General features: G+C 40.0%; 1 protein-coding gene across 1 annotated transcript in view; it reads right to left on the bottom strand.

Annotated features, from left to right (window-relative positions):
• Window positions 1-18,010, bottom strand: part of HDAC10 (histone deacetylase 10) — a 51,833-nt gene extending 33,823 nt beyond the window's left edge. Inside the window, exons 1-4 of the mRNA XM_039512034.1 lie at window positions 17,998-18,010; window positions 3,667-3,836; window positions 2,633-2,725; window positions 1,291-1,377 (exon numbers count right to left, since the gene is read on the bottom strand). Of these exons, the coding sequence (XP_039367968.1) occupies window positions 1,291-1,377; window positions 2,633-2,725; window positions 3,667-3,814 (328 nt within the window). The 5' untranslated portion in view covers window positions 3,815-3,836; window positions 17,998-18,010. The remainder of the gene's footprint in view (window positions 1-1,290; window positions 1,378-2,632; window positions 2,726-3,666; window positions 3,837-17,997) is intronic.
• Between the last annotated feature and the right edge of the window lie 406 nt (window positions 18,011-18,416).

Genomic DNA, 18,416 nt, shown 5'->3' with positions numbered 1-18,416 from the left:
TGTGCTGATTATACATCTTTATGAAATTAGTTCTTATGTGTTTGAAATTAAGCTGAGACCCATCCATCACCACTGTTTTTTAAGATCAGCACAGGCATACTACAACTGACGATGCTAATTACAATCATTTGGCCAGTATAATGTTTTACATTTCTTGAATATTATCAGTGCCTTTTGCAGTTGTCTTAGTCCCGTGTAATTCCCAAAGACAGCTGGTAAAGCACCTGTGTTGATTTTTTAAAGTAATGAATGCTTTATTTTAATTAATAAAATGAAAACAGACTAGATACATTCAGTAGAGTTCTGATTCAGGTTCCAGTAGGAGTGTACACTTTCAAAATGATCACACACGATAAATTACTTTTTCAAAAACTGCACTCGTCTTATGCTTTAAAATATTAATACTATGGTATTGTAAGTGCTACCCATTATTAAATAAAACTAGCCATCCAACCATATCCTTCTGAGGCTGAGGTCCTTTGGCCCTGAGGCACTCAAACTGATGTCTATTTGACAGAAAAGGAAACCATTTTATCCATATAGAAATGTCCAGTAGAGGGCCACCTTCTTTTAAAACACTCCATCAGTGTAAGAAATTAAGTAGATTATTAGTGTAGATCTAGGCCAAATTTTATCAAAGCAGGTTAGCCATGTAAAAGTCAATACTGAGATATTACAGTGATGAGCAATACAGAAGACTTAAGAAACTGTAGACAGACAGATTTTTCAGAGGTGCTGAGCACCTCAAACAGCATTAGAAGCATTCATTGTTATGATTTGCATAAGAAAGTGTTTTATGACAGTGTTATACATATTATGCAAGATTTTTCACAACAATCTGAGGATACACATTTATACATGCTGGGCCAAAGTGGCTGGAACACCATTTACCACACAGAACTTATGTCCACTTATACCCAGGTTGAATTCAACCTGTTATAACATATTTAAAAAAAATTACATTAAGACTTTACATTACATTTATAATACATTTCTATTTACAAAATTGCATTGGTATGAGGAGTTAATCACCTTTTACATGTATCAGGGATCACAAGATAAATATTTATAAACATTTATGGTGTTTCCACTTCCGTGTGGCCAAAGTCAGCTGGGAGTCCCTCCTCTGCCAGCGGTAAATTTGGTTTACTAAAACGGTACCCTCCTCAATATTCCCCACAATGAGATACACCATGGGGCGGTAGGTTTGGGTCATCCTCTGAGTACAATTTTCATTCATAAGCAACCACTGTTGTATCATGTTCCGAGTATCATAAGGCAAGAGCAAACCCTGGTTGATGAATTCCACCTGGCATTCAATATTATACGCCTGATCACCAGAAACTGTTCTCTTTTTGGACAGCTTTACCTTCACCGCTGGGGGAAAAAAACACGTAAGTTGCTTTAACTATTTAAATGGAGCAAGGAATCCTGCCTAATGAGCAGTGGAGGGATCCATAGTGTATTCTAAAGTATAAGTATTAGGCCATACCTTTGTTTTGGGTCATTGCCATAGATTATGGCAGTATTTTTTTAAAGAGGGACATAGATAAGAGAAGTTTTTCACAGAATCACACAACCAGGAAAATGTAACCTCACAAAGATCACTGTCATATATCTTTAGTGACACTGCATGTGTCCAACTACTAGGGTGACCAGATGTTCCAGCACACTGGTATTCCAGCTTTGTAGGGCAGCCCAGTATCCCATCTAATCTTATTGAAATTGTGACTTTGTCCATTTTTCAGCAGAATCAACCAGCAAAATATCTGGCTACTGCTGCCTGCTCTTTGCTCCCCCTTCTTTAGTTCTTCCCTTTCTCAATAAAGCTTCCCATCCAGCTCTTTCCCCACACATTTAACTGCATTATTGCATTTCCACACATGCTTCTCCTAAGGCCTGATCCAAAGTCAACTGAAGTCAATAAAAGTCTTAGCATTGACTTCTGTGGGTTCTGGAAAAGGCTTCTAGCTGTAATCTCAAAGTATTGTCAGTGGAACCCCAATGAGGCAGCAGCCAGAACTTTCAAACCCTCATCAGGTAAGACTTTTTTTAATGTTGCTGTTTACTGAATCTTGCTTTGTGTGGTTAACAGGAATAATGCACATGTACACAATCAGTAAGGAACTTTCCTCTTTTAATGTCAAACAGCCAAGTGCCTCCACTTTCTTTTGGTTTTAACTGCCAAAAAAGCCACTTCACTCCTTTGCCACAGATGTTATCCATAAAGTACACTGCAATAAAGTACAGCAAACTAGACTAGAATAAAAAAGCCACTTGGTTATAAAACAGACAATAAGGCAACCTCATCATTCAAAAGAAATCAGCATGGGACCTATTTGTATATTGTTTATAGGAGAAAAAGTTCCAGAAAATATTCATTTGGGGCTAAATCCTCTCTCTCTCTCTCTCTCTCTCTCTCGCTCTTTCTCACACACACACACACACACCTGAAATCGGTGACCAAACTCTCATTGACTTTAGTGGAATCAGCATTTAGCCCTTGATGTCCGTTTACAAACTACTAGTTATTAGAGATAGTTTTTGAATACATCTGAAGTGACAAAGTGTGTCCACTATTCAGGAATCAAAATAATAGTGTCTAATCATACATATACTAACAAGAACTTACCAAAGTTGTTGGCACAGAAAACATCTAGTACTCTTTTCTGTGTAAAGAATTCCTCCACTGCTGGGCAGGTCTGGCATATAGGCTTTGGCAATTCTGGTAAGAAATATTAAAGTCTCGTTATTGTTTTGTCCTTTGTCTGAATTTAGTGCCAATGAAAGGTGCCAGAGTGACAGGCCTGAAGAGTGATGTTCTCCATTTAACCACAGAACAGGTGTGACATAGGCAAGCTTCCAGACAGTGCTCTGAAAATGGGCCCCTTCTATGGGTGAAAAGGGGTTTCATTTTCCATGCCCTTTCAGTCCTTGCTAAGAGTGACAACGGTATCAATCTGTACCATTTATGGCATGTGTATTGGAGCAATTCTATTGGTGATGCTATGCTAAATTCATTAGAAGGAAGATCTTGTGGTTAAGGCATTGGACAAGGGCTCAGGAAATGGTATTGGTTCTGCCACAGGCTTCGTGTCTGAGCTTGGGCAAGTCACTTATGGCCAGATTTCCAAAGGTGACTAATAGGAGCTGCTGGGTGCTAAAATCTGGGTATTAATCTCTCCATGCCTCAGTTTCCCAGAACTAAAATGGGAATCCTTCCCTACATCACAGAGCTGTTGTGAGGACAAATTTATTGTGTATATGAAGTACTCAAATACATGGTGATGAGGGCCATAGACACGCCTATCAGTAAATAAATAAAATACATTGACCTCTATTGATACAGTGGTGATTATGCTGCATATATGCATGTTTGTATTAGCCTTCCTCCTGCCTTCTGACCAGCCTTCCTTGACTTCAGTGGCGTTATACTGACTATACCAATTAAAATCTGGCCCAGTTTACACTGGTGTTCAGCACTTCACAGGATCAGGTGCAAAATGGATCTGCATGCATGCACAAACTGAATAAATGTGCACCCATGGAAATGACTATTTATAAGAGACTGTTCTCAAAATTTGTCCCTCAAGTTGTATTTGATTGATTCTGTACACTTGATTTTAAAAGAGCTCACAGCCACTCCCACCCATCTACTCCATCTACCTTTATGAATATGTTTGTATTCTTTGCTAAGAGATGCTAGACACATGTCCTCATCAGCAGGGAAACGATCACAGTCCAAACTGTCAGGCCAAGACAGTCCATGGCAGAGGAGCAGAGGAGCACAGCTGTCACGAACAGCGACACACATACTCCTACAAGGATGGATGAAGCTGTGAAAAAATAAAAATCAGGTCCAATCAGCTAAATTTATTGGAAGTCAGTGACAATAGTGATTATTCCTACAGTAAATTCAGTAGAGTTGTGCACGTCTTTCTTATATGTCAGTGTTTAACATCCTCAGTCTTCATCAATGATGCAATTCTACCCAGACAGAGGGTGCTGCTGAAGGTTCTGTATCTGGGCCTTGGGCTGGCTTTTAGAATTCATGCATTGTTTAAAGAAAAATGCCTGTATGTCATTCAATAAGGGCCTACTTCTATGTCCAATAACTGATTTCAGCAGTAGTTGGATTGGACCCTACATTATTAAAATGAATAACACAACAATCGAACAAAATAAACCCCAACATTGTTTGATCACAGCTCTCTCTCTCTCTCTTTTTTTCTTTTACATCATGATCAACGTTTAAGTAGAACACTTGTGTGGAATTTTTTCCTAGAACAGGCAGGCAAAAGAAAAGTTAATAAATATGCTTCAGCAAAAGAAAAACAATTTGGCTGAGAATTATCTTCATTTTAAGATTAACCACATGCATTCAGATTGATATCTATTCAGGTACACAAGGCAGGATTTTAGAACATGACATGGTACTTACGTATCTAAGCAGACTGGTGCAAACAGAGAGCACAAGAATGTCCTTGCATGAGGGTGGCAGCCAGTTTCCACAAAGTGCTGCCATTCAGCAGATTTTGGAATAACCTCTGCCATGCTTGTATGTCCCATCAGGTTGGGAAGCCTCATTTCAGAATAACCAATGCTGTGGCACATGCCCATCTCCATAGGTATTGCTACACACTTAGTGGATAATCCGATGTCAAAACCCATTGTCAATCTTAGGAAGCTACTCAGAGCAAAGAGCATCTGTGCTGCAGGAAACATCTTTGTGTGACTCCTGAGTTGCTAAAAATGGAGTTGTAAAGTCCCTCGCCAGTGTTCAGACACACAAGCCTTGTGGTTTATATACACCACAAGCTCACTGCCCCATTCGTTTATCAACAGCTTATCAAAACACTCAAGACAAGACGAGGGCTTATTGCCCATTCAAGTGATTGTTGTGATAACCAGGGAGGTGGAGACAATGACTTTCCTTAAATACAAAAATTTACATATGGGATGTCATGAGTCTGAAAATGTCAGTGTTGCTGCTGCAGCATGCTATGTGGCATATTAAATTGTGACACATGGTAGTTTTGTTATGTGCATGCTAAATCAAATTAAGCGAGCCCCTAGAAAAGTACTTGACAGACAGGCTGTCTCCTGGGGTTGGTGTGTCTCTCTTGTTGTCAGACATTGCTGATTTGGCAGAAAAAAACAGCCCAGGTTGACTTATCAAGTGAAAATGTTTTGCTTTTGGTAATTGCCCCATGTCTCTTGCACTGTTTTACAACTTCAAGAGGCACTTTCGTTATGTGGCCAAGTACTACAAAGGAGACAGCTTTCTGTTAGTAAAAGAATATTCTGTCTGGAACCTTCTCTTAAATCCCAATCCCATGAAGTGTTAAATGCACCACAACTACTGTTGATTTCAATAGGAGTCAGAGAACTGAACACTTATGGAATTTACTGTATTGACTCATTGAGTAGGATATCCAGAGGCAGGGTTATATATTTAGCTATGGAATGTTCATCTTTCATTGACTAGATTAGCAGAAGGTATATTCGAGTTCAGAGATGGGGGACGTTTTTCCTAAATAGAATCATATAGACTTTAAGATCAGAAGGGACCATTATGATCATCTAGTGGATAGTATAGGACCATATTCTGGCTTCAGCTACAGTCATCTATGGCAACACACACTTACACAAAGCCAGAATATTACTTATAGTTTGTACAGGACTTTGGGAGTGTTTGAGATGAAAGATGATACACATTTAAGACATTCAGATGATTATGTATTTTAATTATTTTACTAATAAATGAATATCATTTCATTAACATTTTATAAATACATGAAAATATATAACTGCAAATACTACTCCCATCACCCTTTTGTTAGCACAAGTTCTATTGTCAGTTTTGTAAATTAAAAATAAATAGAATTGCTGACAGTGCAAGTTATTTTCTTATATAGTATTAAAACAAAGGGTGCCAGATATCCCAGAAAAGGGAGCAGATTAGTTGAAGCCGTATAGGATCTGAGTTACAACTAGCATACATATTGTTATTAGAAAAGTTATATCAAAAGAGGGTTGAAAATTTTCGAGTTTCAAACTTTAGATAAAAAAATTTCATGGAAATTTTAAATTTTGATGAAAACAGATTTTCCCATCAGCTCTATTTATATCCAGTTTTTTAAAATCCATTTCTTATCACTTGATCCATTTCTCCTCAAATAATTCATTTTTTACTCTGAAACACACAATAATTGGGCTGCTTTACAATATGTAAACTTATTTCAAGAACTTTTCAGATATCAATAAAATGCCAGGTCCTAATCAGACTAAATCTACTACAAAGTATTTTCGCTGATAAATAGATGAGTATATAATTAAAATAAATAGGCTCATAATAGCTTTTTGAAGGGTTCAGACATGGCAGTTATAGTGCTTGATTTAAAATAGACTCTTCCAGAATGTTTTCAGACCTCTAGCAGCAACAGATTTTAGAAAGACAATACACTAGATATCAGGTATCTAGTTATGTGTAAATGTCTAGGGGTGAAATCCTAGACCCATTGAAATCAATGACAGAACTCCCGCTAACTTCCATGGGCGTCAGGATTTCACCACACATTTTTGTTTTATTGTTTGTAAGATAGCAGGAAAATTACATGATCTGTTTAAATACCCTGAAAAATGACAACATAAAAGTTCCTAGGGATTAATACTGTTTGGAAAAAACAAATATTCAATGGATTTTTTTTTATTGTTTCATTTCTTGCTCCTTGTTTCTGAGGACAAATATGGTTTATTTGTACCTGTCTCCATTTCCTCAAACTAGAGAAGAGCAATACAAAATAAGACTAATCAGGGCTATGAGGAAACACTTCAAGCCTTTATTCATGAATGTCAAGTTCATCAAGTGCTCCATCTTCAACTCAAATTTAGGAGTCACGTTTAAACTGAATAAAGACGTAGTTCCAAAGAAACTGGTTTAGTATCATTGACTTCAGTTGGGCCAGGCTTTTACCTGTTGGCTTTAGAGCTACTTTGCAATGACATTGTGGCACAAAGCAGCCTTAACACAGGAGAATCTGGGCCTGAGTTTCAAACCAATTCAAAGAAACTCTTAAAACTGTCCTCTGACATGGTTTGGCTGGCCAGTGTGCACAGAGCTAAGTCATAGACCTGATCCTGCAAAACCTCTATGTACATAACTTCCAGTTAAATCAATGGGGGAGGCCTTAATGGGGTCACCCAACATATATAACCCATGGGAAGATAACACCATGTAGGTAAAATCCTCCTCCAAAAAGGCCCTTAGGGCACCACTGCTCCTTCTGGTTGCCAAAGTAGGAGGGACAAATGAATAAGAAGCAGAGTTGTGATCAAGGCTTCTCGGTGTCCTGGCAATCCCTGGCAGCTGTAACAACTGCTTGGGGTTCTTGACAGGTGATGTAATATATGCTGATGGGCTGGCTCAGTGCCCAACTGAAGCAGGACTAGGAGAGCACAAAGGTGGTTTACAGCCCCTTTTGCATCCCCCAGCCTTAGTGGCACTGCGTATTTTGAATGGCACTCCAACGAACCCCAATGTGTCCAAAATACTCAAACAAACCCCAAGGCGTTCTGTATTCATCCATGCTGTGCACAACCCTTTGCTGAGTAACCTCATAATCCTATTGTTGTAATCCCTTTCCTTCAGCCCCATAGAATTATTTTGTTGTGTTTTTCATTGCTTTATGGCTGAAATTAGGTTGGAAGCTCTCCGGCATCAGGCCTTCTTATTTGTAATGTGAGCTTCCTAGCACACTTTTGAGTGCTGTAAAACATATATTATTAAAAGGCCTGGGGGCTATTAACTATTTTGAACATAATTCCCACACTCTTTATATAAAAATCCTATTTGATTTCTTCCAAACTATCATATAATGGCAAAACATAGACCTAAGACAAATTATCAGCTTGTTGCAGGCAACATTAATTCTTTCACTCAAATGGTGAGATTGTGCCCATGCATTTCTCAGCCAAGCAAGAGAATAATGGGGTTTAAACACTCAAATTCTTGATCAGCCTACATGGGTTCCAGTCTGTAGAATGGAGAACAACTGCTGGTCTCTGGGTTGTGAGCAAGTGGGTGGGGAGAGGGAGGAAGTAGGAGGGGCCCTGGCTCTGAGATGCTGGCCAGGTGTGAGTGGGGAAGCAAGTGGAACCCTTTCCAGGGCTGTATTATATAGCAACTATTCCCTTCTCTCCCCTTCAGAGTAAGGAATTGTGAATCTCTGAGTCACAATTTCTTCCTGGTGCTGTTCCTGGATTGGAGCAGTTATGAGCTGCCACTTACTCAGCATTAGGGTGACCAGACAGCAAATGTGAAAAATCAGGACAGGGGGTGGGGGGTAATAGGAGCCAATATAAGAAAAAGACCCAAAAATCAGGACTGTCCCTATACAATCGAGACAGCTGGTCACCCTACTCAGCATTGTATCTAAAGACTCACTCTAGTCCTAAATTAGCACTGCAGGAAGTTAAATCAATTTTCATGTTTGCTTACTGTGCTCTGTCTTTAAAAGGATCTTCACTTTCTAACTGTAAAGAAGACTATTGTTTGTGAGTGAATGTGGTGCTTATTGAGGCAGATAGACTGAGCATCCTGGAGACACAAGATCTCAATTTATAGAATAGGTATAGCACAATAGAATGAGCACATCAAGTGTCTCCATGCTGGCCTCTCAATATGCCTCCACCAGGAATTGGAGGGACAACTCCTCTTGTCTCAGAGAGATCAGTGCAGCCTGTCAGAAGAGACACATACTGTGTGAAAAGAACCTTTTTGCCGATACAGACTAACACGGCTGCTAATCTGAAACCTGACATACTGTGTGCTCTCTCATGGAGGCTTCACTTCTGCCCTTTCTTGTTTTGCTGTGTATTCTTATCATTCTGACTCAAAGTATCTGCTCCTTGAGTATGGAAATAAAATGTGATGGTTTCGAATACACTTTACTTTTAGCTTTTTAGTTCATGTGAATCAAAAGCCAGTGACCATACAGCCCTACTGTGATCACTAGCTTTCATAAACACATACTCCTTCTGCTTGATATTTGTCACTGCTTCTGGTTTGAGGCAGCAACTGAAACCATTACCTAGTAGGCCATAGTTCCAGTTATTTTTACTGGCTGCCTTTTGCCTGAAAACAAAGTCCTTAGGATTGGGCTCTTGATTCTGTTGCACCTTGGTAATCATCCAGTTCAAGGGTATATTAGCTGAGTCAAATTGCTCATCCTGTGCTATTCTCAGCAGCATCATTTCCCAGGTAAGCCTTCTCCATTCTGACACTTCAGTTCCACACATTCTCAGTTCAGTCTTAAGTACAAGGAAGTTCTTAAGCTATATTTAATTGTAGGCCTCAGTAGTTTGACATCCTCCATGGAGGGAACTCCAATTGACATGCAGTCTGCCAGCAGTTGGCTATACTTCATCATTTTTAACAATCTAGCAAGCCAGTCACTAAACAGAGACATGGCTTGCAGAGCACTTCACATCAGTTAGTATGTTGACTCCTCCACAGAAGTAGGAGTTACAGCCCTTGGTGTTGCCTTTTCTTTTTGTGGCTACTTAGCTGCTCATCAGTATGGTGTGGAAAAGTTGCCATGGTGGCTTCAGAAAGGAATCCTTTTACCATGTGTTTCACCACCCCCATCCCACTTTGACGCGTTGTTTTGTTTCATTCATCTGGTTGTGCTGCATCTCTTGCTGCTCTTCCAAATCCTTGTGGGACTTCAATGGAAGGGCTGCCTGAGTAAGGACTACATAAAAACAAAGAAAGTAAGAATTGCTGAGGAAACTGAGTGAGGAAATTGCAGGGCCTACATGCCTTTTTTGTCATTATTATTAAACTAAGTTTTGCTAGCTTTGAAATATGTGATGCTGTCCTGTCAAAAAATAACTGCCGTGTTCTACAGGTATGTTCCTGAACATGTGATTCAAGCTTGATTTGCTCCAAGACTTTTGAAATAAATTGTGAGGTCACTCCCTTAGCCACAGGTCATATTTACTGTTCTTGACTATGAGAGACAGTCACCTGTTGATGGACCCTGATAACTTGAATAGTCACTGGAGACTACCCTCCTCCTCTACTCCATTCCCTTCATTTCCTTTGACTGTTCCCAGGGAGACAGAGATTAATGAGGAGCCACTGATCAGACTCTATAAGAAATGGGACTGGAATTCTCTTCAAAGAAGGCAGGAGTTTGTTTGGGCAATCTGAACAGATTAGAAAACTAAGCATTAAAAAAAAAAAGATTTTGTGCACTATTTAGCCAGAATCATTTTAGATATCAAACAAATAAAATAATTGTAGAAATGCAAGATGGTTTGAAAAGGATCCAACCCTTAAAGCTTTGCGCCTTCACTCTCCACTCACAGTCCTAATGAAAGATTTCCAAGAAGCCCTGCTCTGTCAGAATAAATATTTTGTATTTTAACATCCCAGTTGCCATTATACTTTGCCACACAAACATGCTTTCTTCTATGACAGCAATTATTTCATAATCTCTTCTTTTGGTTTTGATTTTGGTGGATTACAAAAAATGATGGTAAATAGATACTGGCGCCAATATAACTGTGAGGCATAGTTGTGTTTGGTACGGAAAGGGTTTTCTTTAATTTGTTAATAAGAATGGTTTTAGATATGCTTTAATTTTTTTAAAACCAGAAATATTATTTTTACTTAAAAAGAGCTGTAGGTGCACATAGTACAATACAAGAGAACAGGGCTACTGCCCTGGGATGTTACAAATGAGGAGCTTTATCTTTATTACTATTAATTATTTATTGAAGAATAAGGATTGTCCAATGGTTAGGGTGCTTGGCTTGGACTTTAGAGACTCAGGTTCAATTCCCTGCTCTGTCACAAATTTCCTGTGTGACACTAGGCAATTCACTTAATCTCCCTGTACCTCAGTTCTCCATCTGGAAAATGGGGATAATAGCACTTCTCTACCTCACATGGGTGTGGTGAGGCTAAACACATTAATAACGGTGAACATGGGCGGCCGGTGAACTGGCCTTTGGGGAAGGCTAGCCCCTGGTCCCTCCCTTTCTGCTTGAGTCCCAGCCCCTCCTCCTCCCCTCTGTCCCTCCTATCCCGCAGGAGCCCAGAGCACCTCTACCATGGGCCCCAGCCCCAGAGCGCCTGGTGACGCAGTCCCAGCGCCAGGCAGGTGGCATGGCCCCAGCGCCAGCTGCCCCGCGTCCTGGGAGCAGGCCAGCCCGCCCCAGCCCCAGTGAGCCTGGGCCAGGGAAGAGTGGAACTGCAGGAGGGGACCTGGAGGCAGAGCATGGGCAGGGTTATGCCAGGCTGTTTGGCAAGGTACAGCTTCCCCTGGCCTATAATACCCTCTGCCCATGACTGTGAGACACTCAGATACAATAAGGGCCATAGAAATACTGGTAGGAGCTAGTATAGTAGTGCCAGGGGCCCAGGGCACTTAGCACCATACAAAGAGTGAGTAAGTAACAGCTTCTAAATAGACCTGCTAGACAAAGCCTGGGCTAGGAAACAGGGGCACAGTGAGGTGATTTGTTAGTGGCAAAGGCAGGACTAGAAGAACTCACATCTCCTTTTATCCCCAGCCAATGCACTACCCCTGGGGCCACTCTGCTTTCAGTCCAGCTTCACCTAAGTAATCATTTCTCATGGAAGTCAGTTGGACTACTTGCATGAGAAGCTTTTAGGCTCAGAACCTCAATTCAGTGCAGCCCTACAAAGAGGTAAAACATCCTTAGGAGTATATGTAGGCTGCATTCAGTGGATGGCAATCCAAAGCTGACAGTAAAGTTAGAGGCAGCTGTTGGGTAAATGCTGTGTGCAATGCTCGTTGTTTCTGAGAGGACAGTGGAAGGAGAAAAGGAGGACAAGAGTTGAAGATTATTATAATGCAAGTGAAATTCCTGCTCTTCAAACATACATAAGCTTTGTGTAGCAGGGACCATTGTTTCATTAGATGTCTGTGCAGTGCTTAGAACTTGGGGCTCCAGCTCCTGACTGCGACCTGTAGGTGCTAGAAATATAGTATCTACATTGGGATTCTGTACCGCGGCCCATCCCTGTACTATGTGAGCACCTTGCACATAAAATCAGTAGCAATAGCCACATCTCTGGTGGATTCATGGAGTCCCTTGTTAGGGATTAAAAACTAACCTATGCATGAGGGGACAGTGGTTGTTGTTGATGGTTTGATCTGCTTGTTTGTATTTATTGTTAGTTTTTAATTTTTACTTGAGTTTTTTTTAATTTACTTGGTTTTAATTTAATTTAATTTAATTTTTTTGCACAAAAGAGGGGGCCTATTTAGGTAGATGGAATGTCAATGTTGGGGGTGTCATTCTTGTTACAGAGGAAAGATTCTTACGAAGAGGCAGATTTTGCAGCAATTTGTAAAGATGATCAGACTCTGGGTTTGCCTAATCGCCTGCAGAAGTTCATTTTATAGTCGGATCCCCTCCACTGAGAATGCTTTGTTCCCGGGAAGTAAATAATAATAGGAATGAATATGCAGGTTTTAAGAATAATGAACAGGATGGTTTAAAGAAGACTACACTGTACAGAAGAGTGTATTGAATGATTTGCCAGCCCCTTTTGAAGCAAAAGTTAAGTACAAGTAGCTCCAAAGATGCTGTATATGTATGCTTTAACATAAGCCAAAGATAAATTCATTTGGATGAAAGTAAACAGCGAATATATACCAATTGTTTGTAGGCCATTGAGAAAGTAAACAGGGTCATCTTGTCTGTTCCCAGCACTTTCTTTGTCTGTGGCCTGTAGTCAGCTACTGATCAGCATGATAAGACAAAAACACATCAAGACCTGAAAATTATGTCTGGCCTCTGGCTGTTACTGGAGATAGCTCAAATCAGTTAAGAAAGTAAAACTTTCAGGTGAGTACTGACTTGACTCCATTAAGCCAGCAGCTGCCCCTTTCAACTGGACTTGCCAGCTTCCTGAATCCTACTTCATATTATGCTAGGTTCCTGGAGGAAAAAAACCCATGGCTTGGCATTTAAAATAATAAATATTGGCCAAATTCTCTGGTGATGTAACCCAACTGAAGTCAATGAAACTTAATCATGTGATTAAAAGTGAACCATATAGTTAAATGGTCTACAGAATAGGGATAGTCTTAAATGTGTGTTTAAGATTCTGCATAGGTTTAAGTACATAGGCTGAATTGGGCCTTATGGTCAAATCATGAGATCTTTTCATCAGTGAGAGCGTTGCGTGAATAATGATGGAAAGATTTGGCCCACTTATCTAGTTTGGAAAATATATTGTAACATAAATGAGTGAAATAAAAGTTCTATTTTCAAATGGCTTTGGTGAACAGGGATTTAGAAATAATAATTTGTCAGCAAATAATCAAAGCCACAGCCCGAAGATGCATTGTGTTGCTGTCTGATGGCTTCTTGGTAGGTTCTTTTTGATGGAGCCTGCTATAAATCTACCAAGATAATATTCTTTTTAAGTAAGTGGATTTACTTTTTAAAATTCTACAAAGAAAAAACTGTTACACAGATGAAATATTAGTCTTTACTTTTGAACTTTCTACTTGAACAGTATTCTTGGATTCAGATTTTTTTCTAGACTTTCCAAACTTTTGCATTCAGATGAACGCAAACAGGTAAATGTGCATGACCCTTTTGGCTAGCTCTCTTATAAGAAATGCCTGTGTCTTAAATCCATCAACTGCTACAACATTATAACCAAGCTTGTTTTTAGGAAACTTCATTCTGAGCGCATGAAAAAGAAAATATGTTTGCATTACGTGTAAAACTGGTAGGACAGGGACTGTCTTTTTTAGAGCATCATGTACATCCTAGTGATATATAAATGTGATAATTATTTGTTCCTGATCACTATAAAAACAATTCCCATTGGAATAGTTCTAGTCTATCCCCACTTCCCCCTCCCAGAGGGGCAATGGGACACTTCCAAATATCTGCAAAAGGCCTGACTATTCCCTACTTTTCATTTTCCTCCTCCCCATTTGAGACCCCCCTATTACTGATACTCCCTTTCTGGAAAAGGATGACTGCATGGGACTCCCAGTAGTACAGTATCTGTTACTCTGCCAAAAGCTACTACTACTTCCCTTTGATCACAAAGAGGTTCAGTAAGAGGCTACAAGTCACATCATTAAGTGGCAGGCTGGGAATAGAACCCAGGAGTCCTGGTACCAAGTCTGTTGCTTAATTGCTACATCACATCCCCCTATATACCTATTTATAGATATAGATCTATACCTTCAATCAGGGATTCTCAGTGTTTATAACATAACTTCACAATCAGACACCCTCATCTAATCCTCCAAAGCTGCACAATGTCCACAAATACATTGCTCTAGCATTCCTACTAATTTACAGCGATTATGTTAGATATATTACCTGCTCTTATGAACAGCAATACAGCTCCCAATTTAAATGTCAGGAGTGGCAATAGGGTTGCAGAACAAGATGCCATTTTTTAAAAGTATGAACAACTTTGATTTTTATCTCCGCAGTGTGTAGGAACTGGGCAATATCCCTTAAAAAAGTCGGAGAGTCCTCTAGTGGCACTCTCTGCGTTCTATGTTTAGTAACGTACCCCAGCAGCAGTGTGTACATGTAGGTAGGCCTCGTATGTTGTGTATACTTAGCCCTGGTCTACGCTACCAACTTATGTCAGTATAACTACTTTGCACCCTGAGTGACGTAGTTATATTGTAGTTATACCGACCTAACCCTTGGCATTGCTACCACCTCTCGGGAAGGTGGAGTAGCTGTGCTGATGGGAGACGGTCTCCTGTTGGTGTAGGTAGCATCTTCACTAAACACTGCACTGGTGCAGCTGCAGTGCTGTATGTGTAGAAAAGCTCTTAGTAAACATGGTCACTAGGACCCCAATGTGCTGCTGTGGTGCCTTCATATTACATTTGTTGTGTAAAGAACAAAAGATGCAACAATTGCTCCCTGACATTGTTAGTCGGTGTCGTGATTAATATAACAATTTCTGGGGCACATTCTAGGGTACAATCAGCCTCAGTTAACAGCGGTTGTTGTATTGTTTCACTTTGCATACCACCCGCAAACCACTCCCTTAATGCAGCATTTAAACGCTGGCCAAACCGACAACACTCTGTGAACTTCCTTAATTCAGCCCCACATTCAGAAATTGTTTCATTTGCTTTGTGTTGTGTAAAGAGCAAAAGACACAACAATCGCCAGAGAAAGATGTGCAGGGAAATAACATTTTTTTCTTCAGCCTCCATACCAGCGACACTATCTCAATTCAATAGGAGGTTTATACAACTGCAAAGGCAGGTTCCTTTTACATGGTGGGTTGTGAAACACACATTGCCTATATTGAGATCAAAGACGATTGCTTTCTATTATCATGTCTTGCTGAGAGGTGCACTGATAAAGATGTCTCCACCCTAATGCTTAAACCCTATTCAGACTAAAATAAAGGTATTTTAGTCCCAGCTCAGCCTCCAGGCTAGGATTAGAAGGCCATGACTCCAGCACCCATTTGCTAGTCTGGATACAGAACCTATTTTGCCTTTGTGTGAAATGTAACATAGCTTGGCTTGCACAGTCATTGCTGTCTCTGGGCCACTTTTCTTCCAACTGTGCTAGCAGGGAACTAACTTACGATGAATCCAGCCTAAATAGCTGAATGACAACAGGAGTTGAACAAATAAATGGGGAAAAAATTACTAGGCAATAATTTATAAACTGTTTAAACTTAAATGGTGCCTAAAATTATTTTTAAGAATGCGGTTTGCTTTGACTGGTCTTCTAAGGAGCAGGGAAGGAAAGCTGAGCATGGAATGCATGTAATTGACTGAATATTTATCTGGAGAGGGTGATTTTAGCGAACAGCAGGGGTTTCATTCTCTAAATAACATTACCGGTTTCACACTGGGTTTTGTGGCCTAAGATTGATTACTGTAATGTTTGAGTCACTTGATGCTCTCAAGAGGTAATTTTCATTATTAAAATAATAGAGGAGTAAATAGATTAGAGGTGGGATTGTTTTAGCTGACAACATTGGAAGGCTAGACTCAGGAACATTAGGGGACAAAAGTAAGGACACCATTTGAAACACTGAGGCACAGAAAGGAAAAGTGATACTTTACTAAAATAAAGAAAACTAAGGGAGTGTGCTTCCTAAATGGGGATGGTTGGCAGGTCTGGGTCATTGCACTGAAAGCGTTTCACTTCTGAACACAGGAGATAGTTACATTTTTATTGCCATTTGGGGCCAGACTCTACCACCTTTACTCATGTTAAGTAGTACTTGTCTCAGTAAGGCGTCCTACTGAAAGTGGAATGAAGCTACTCTCTGGCAGCCTGATCCTGCCCATTGAAGTTAATGGCAAAGCTTCCAGTGACTTAAATGGTGCAGAATCAAGCCCTGAAAGCCAGGTTCTGCCACCCTTATTCACGCTGACTATCATCATATACCATGAACAGTCCTACTGATTTCAGTAGACCACTCATGGCATACAGCACTATTCAACATAGGTACAGGTGACAGCAGCTGGCTGTATATAAATAGACCACCCATACTACTCCTGTTTTTCAACTGACTTTTAGGTAGTTATGTAAGAATGCATATTTACAAAACAGGACGTTTAAAAAGATTTAAGCTGGGCGGGATGCCTCAGTCCAGTACTCTGCACTGGCACATGGGAGAATGGCTAAAATAATCCCCTAAATCCTGGTCTCTCAGAATCCCTGTGCCAGCAAAGGCTAGGAATGCTGCAGATGCACATGCCTAGCTTGAAGGGGAGAAAATGCCTTCTGCCACTTAAAATCCATACACATATCCTTGGGCTGAGCAGATTATTTACACAAAGATTCTGCCCCACCCAGGGATAAAGATACCGGAAGTGAAGAATTGAACTTGGTCCTCCACCTGCGTTTGCATTATGCCACTAGCCTGACCATGATTTCTTCTGCTGACTGCATATGTAGTAATGTTGGTTTTTATTTGGTAAATGGATTTGGTAGATAACACTAAAGGATGAAGCATGGGAAGAGGGAGATACTTTCTCTGCCTTTTTGACTCTCTTCCACCCCCTAATTTTCCTACTGTTACTTTTTCTCACTTTAACAGTTTATTGATTCCTCACTTTCTCTCACTTCTTTTGTGACCTTGTCCCCAGCTTTCGCCAGTAAAATCAGATCGATGTAGGTGTGGAGTGGGCCCTTTGTTAGAAGCATCCTCTGTCTCTTTCACTCCATTTTTTGTCTGGAATGCATGCTTAGATTGTAACCTCCTCTTGGGAAGAGTGTGCATTTTTGTGCCTTATTTAGTACTGAGCATCCTATCCTGCTGGCACCTAAATTATAAATAGATATTATTTCATCTTAATCTTGTATGAGAAATTGTACTTGCTGGGAAAAAAGATACCTCCTCTGTTCACTTGTTAGGTCCCACAGGCAATTGCTTCTAAAAGCTTTTCAGATACGGTGTCTAAACTGTGGCTGGCAAGTGTAAATTCAATGTAATACTGCTGGCATCACCAATCTTTTCCTTTCTAATGTGAACGGTTGAAGCTCATAATACACGTACACAACCCCGCTGAAATATGTTTGCACCTTGAAATTTCTGTGAACTTTAAAGCAACAACTTTAAAGTAACAAAACAGAGGAGGGATAACATGATGTGAAACACTTAAGCATGTGTTTAACTGCCTTGCTGAACTGGGGCCTAAATGCCATATTATCAGTCTTATGTGGCAGAGAATATATTTCCAGGAAGGATGAAACTTCTAGGGTAAGAGTGTTTATAGCCAATCTTGTGAGTATCCCCAAACTTTTAAAGCCTAACTTTTTGGGCTAAATGAGCCATAGGAAATTTAACCTGTTTTAAAGTTAGGTAGCTGATCATAAGGGATACTCATCTGTGCCAAGTTCTGATCTGACACCAGTGTACCCCATTAGCCTCAATAGGGACGTATAGGCATATTCTCATATGAATTCAGCACGTTGGGTATAGCTGACCTTGGGTGATATATTCCTCTCCTTGTTCAGCTTTATCCTTTGGACTTCCATCAAAAAGTGCTGAGGAATGATCAGTCGTGCCATTTCTCAGAGCTGGTGATACAGTTTTGGGAAAATCTGACATTTTCATAAACAATATACATCTCAAAGCACTTCCAGTAATGAAGACACATACTGTTTATGGCCCGCCGTTCAAATGCAGTAAGACATGCAGCAAGCTCATTATATTGATCAAATCAGATCAGTGCCATCATAGCATTAATCCAATCAGAATCCACAGAAGGCTGTAGAAGCCACAGTAATTCCACATACCCTAATATTACAGCACAGGAAGGTAGAGTTAAAGTTCCATTTTTAAGACTTATGATGGTATTGCTAATCTATCCATTAATTATAATTTTAGAGAACTAATATTAACT

Source organism: Mauremys reevesii, linkage group 1 (assembly GCF_016161935.1).
Source record: "Mauremys reevesii isolate NIE-2019 linkage group 1, ASM1616193v1, whole genome shotgun sequence".
Lineage (NCBI taxonomy): Eukaryota > Metazoa > Chordata > Testudines > Geoemydidae > Mauremys > Mauremys reevesii.
The sequence above is the reverse complement of the archived record's forward strand: the minus strand, read 5'-3'. Positions and strand labels throughout refer to the sequence as shown.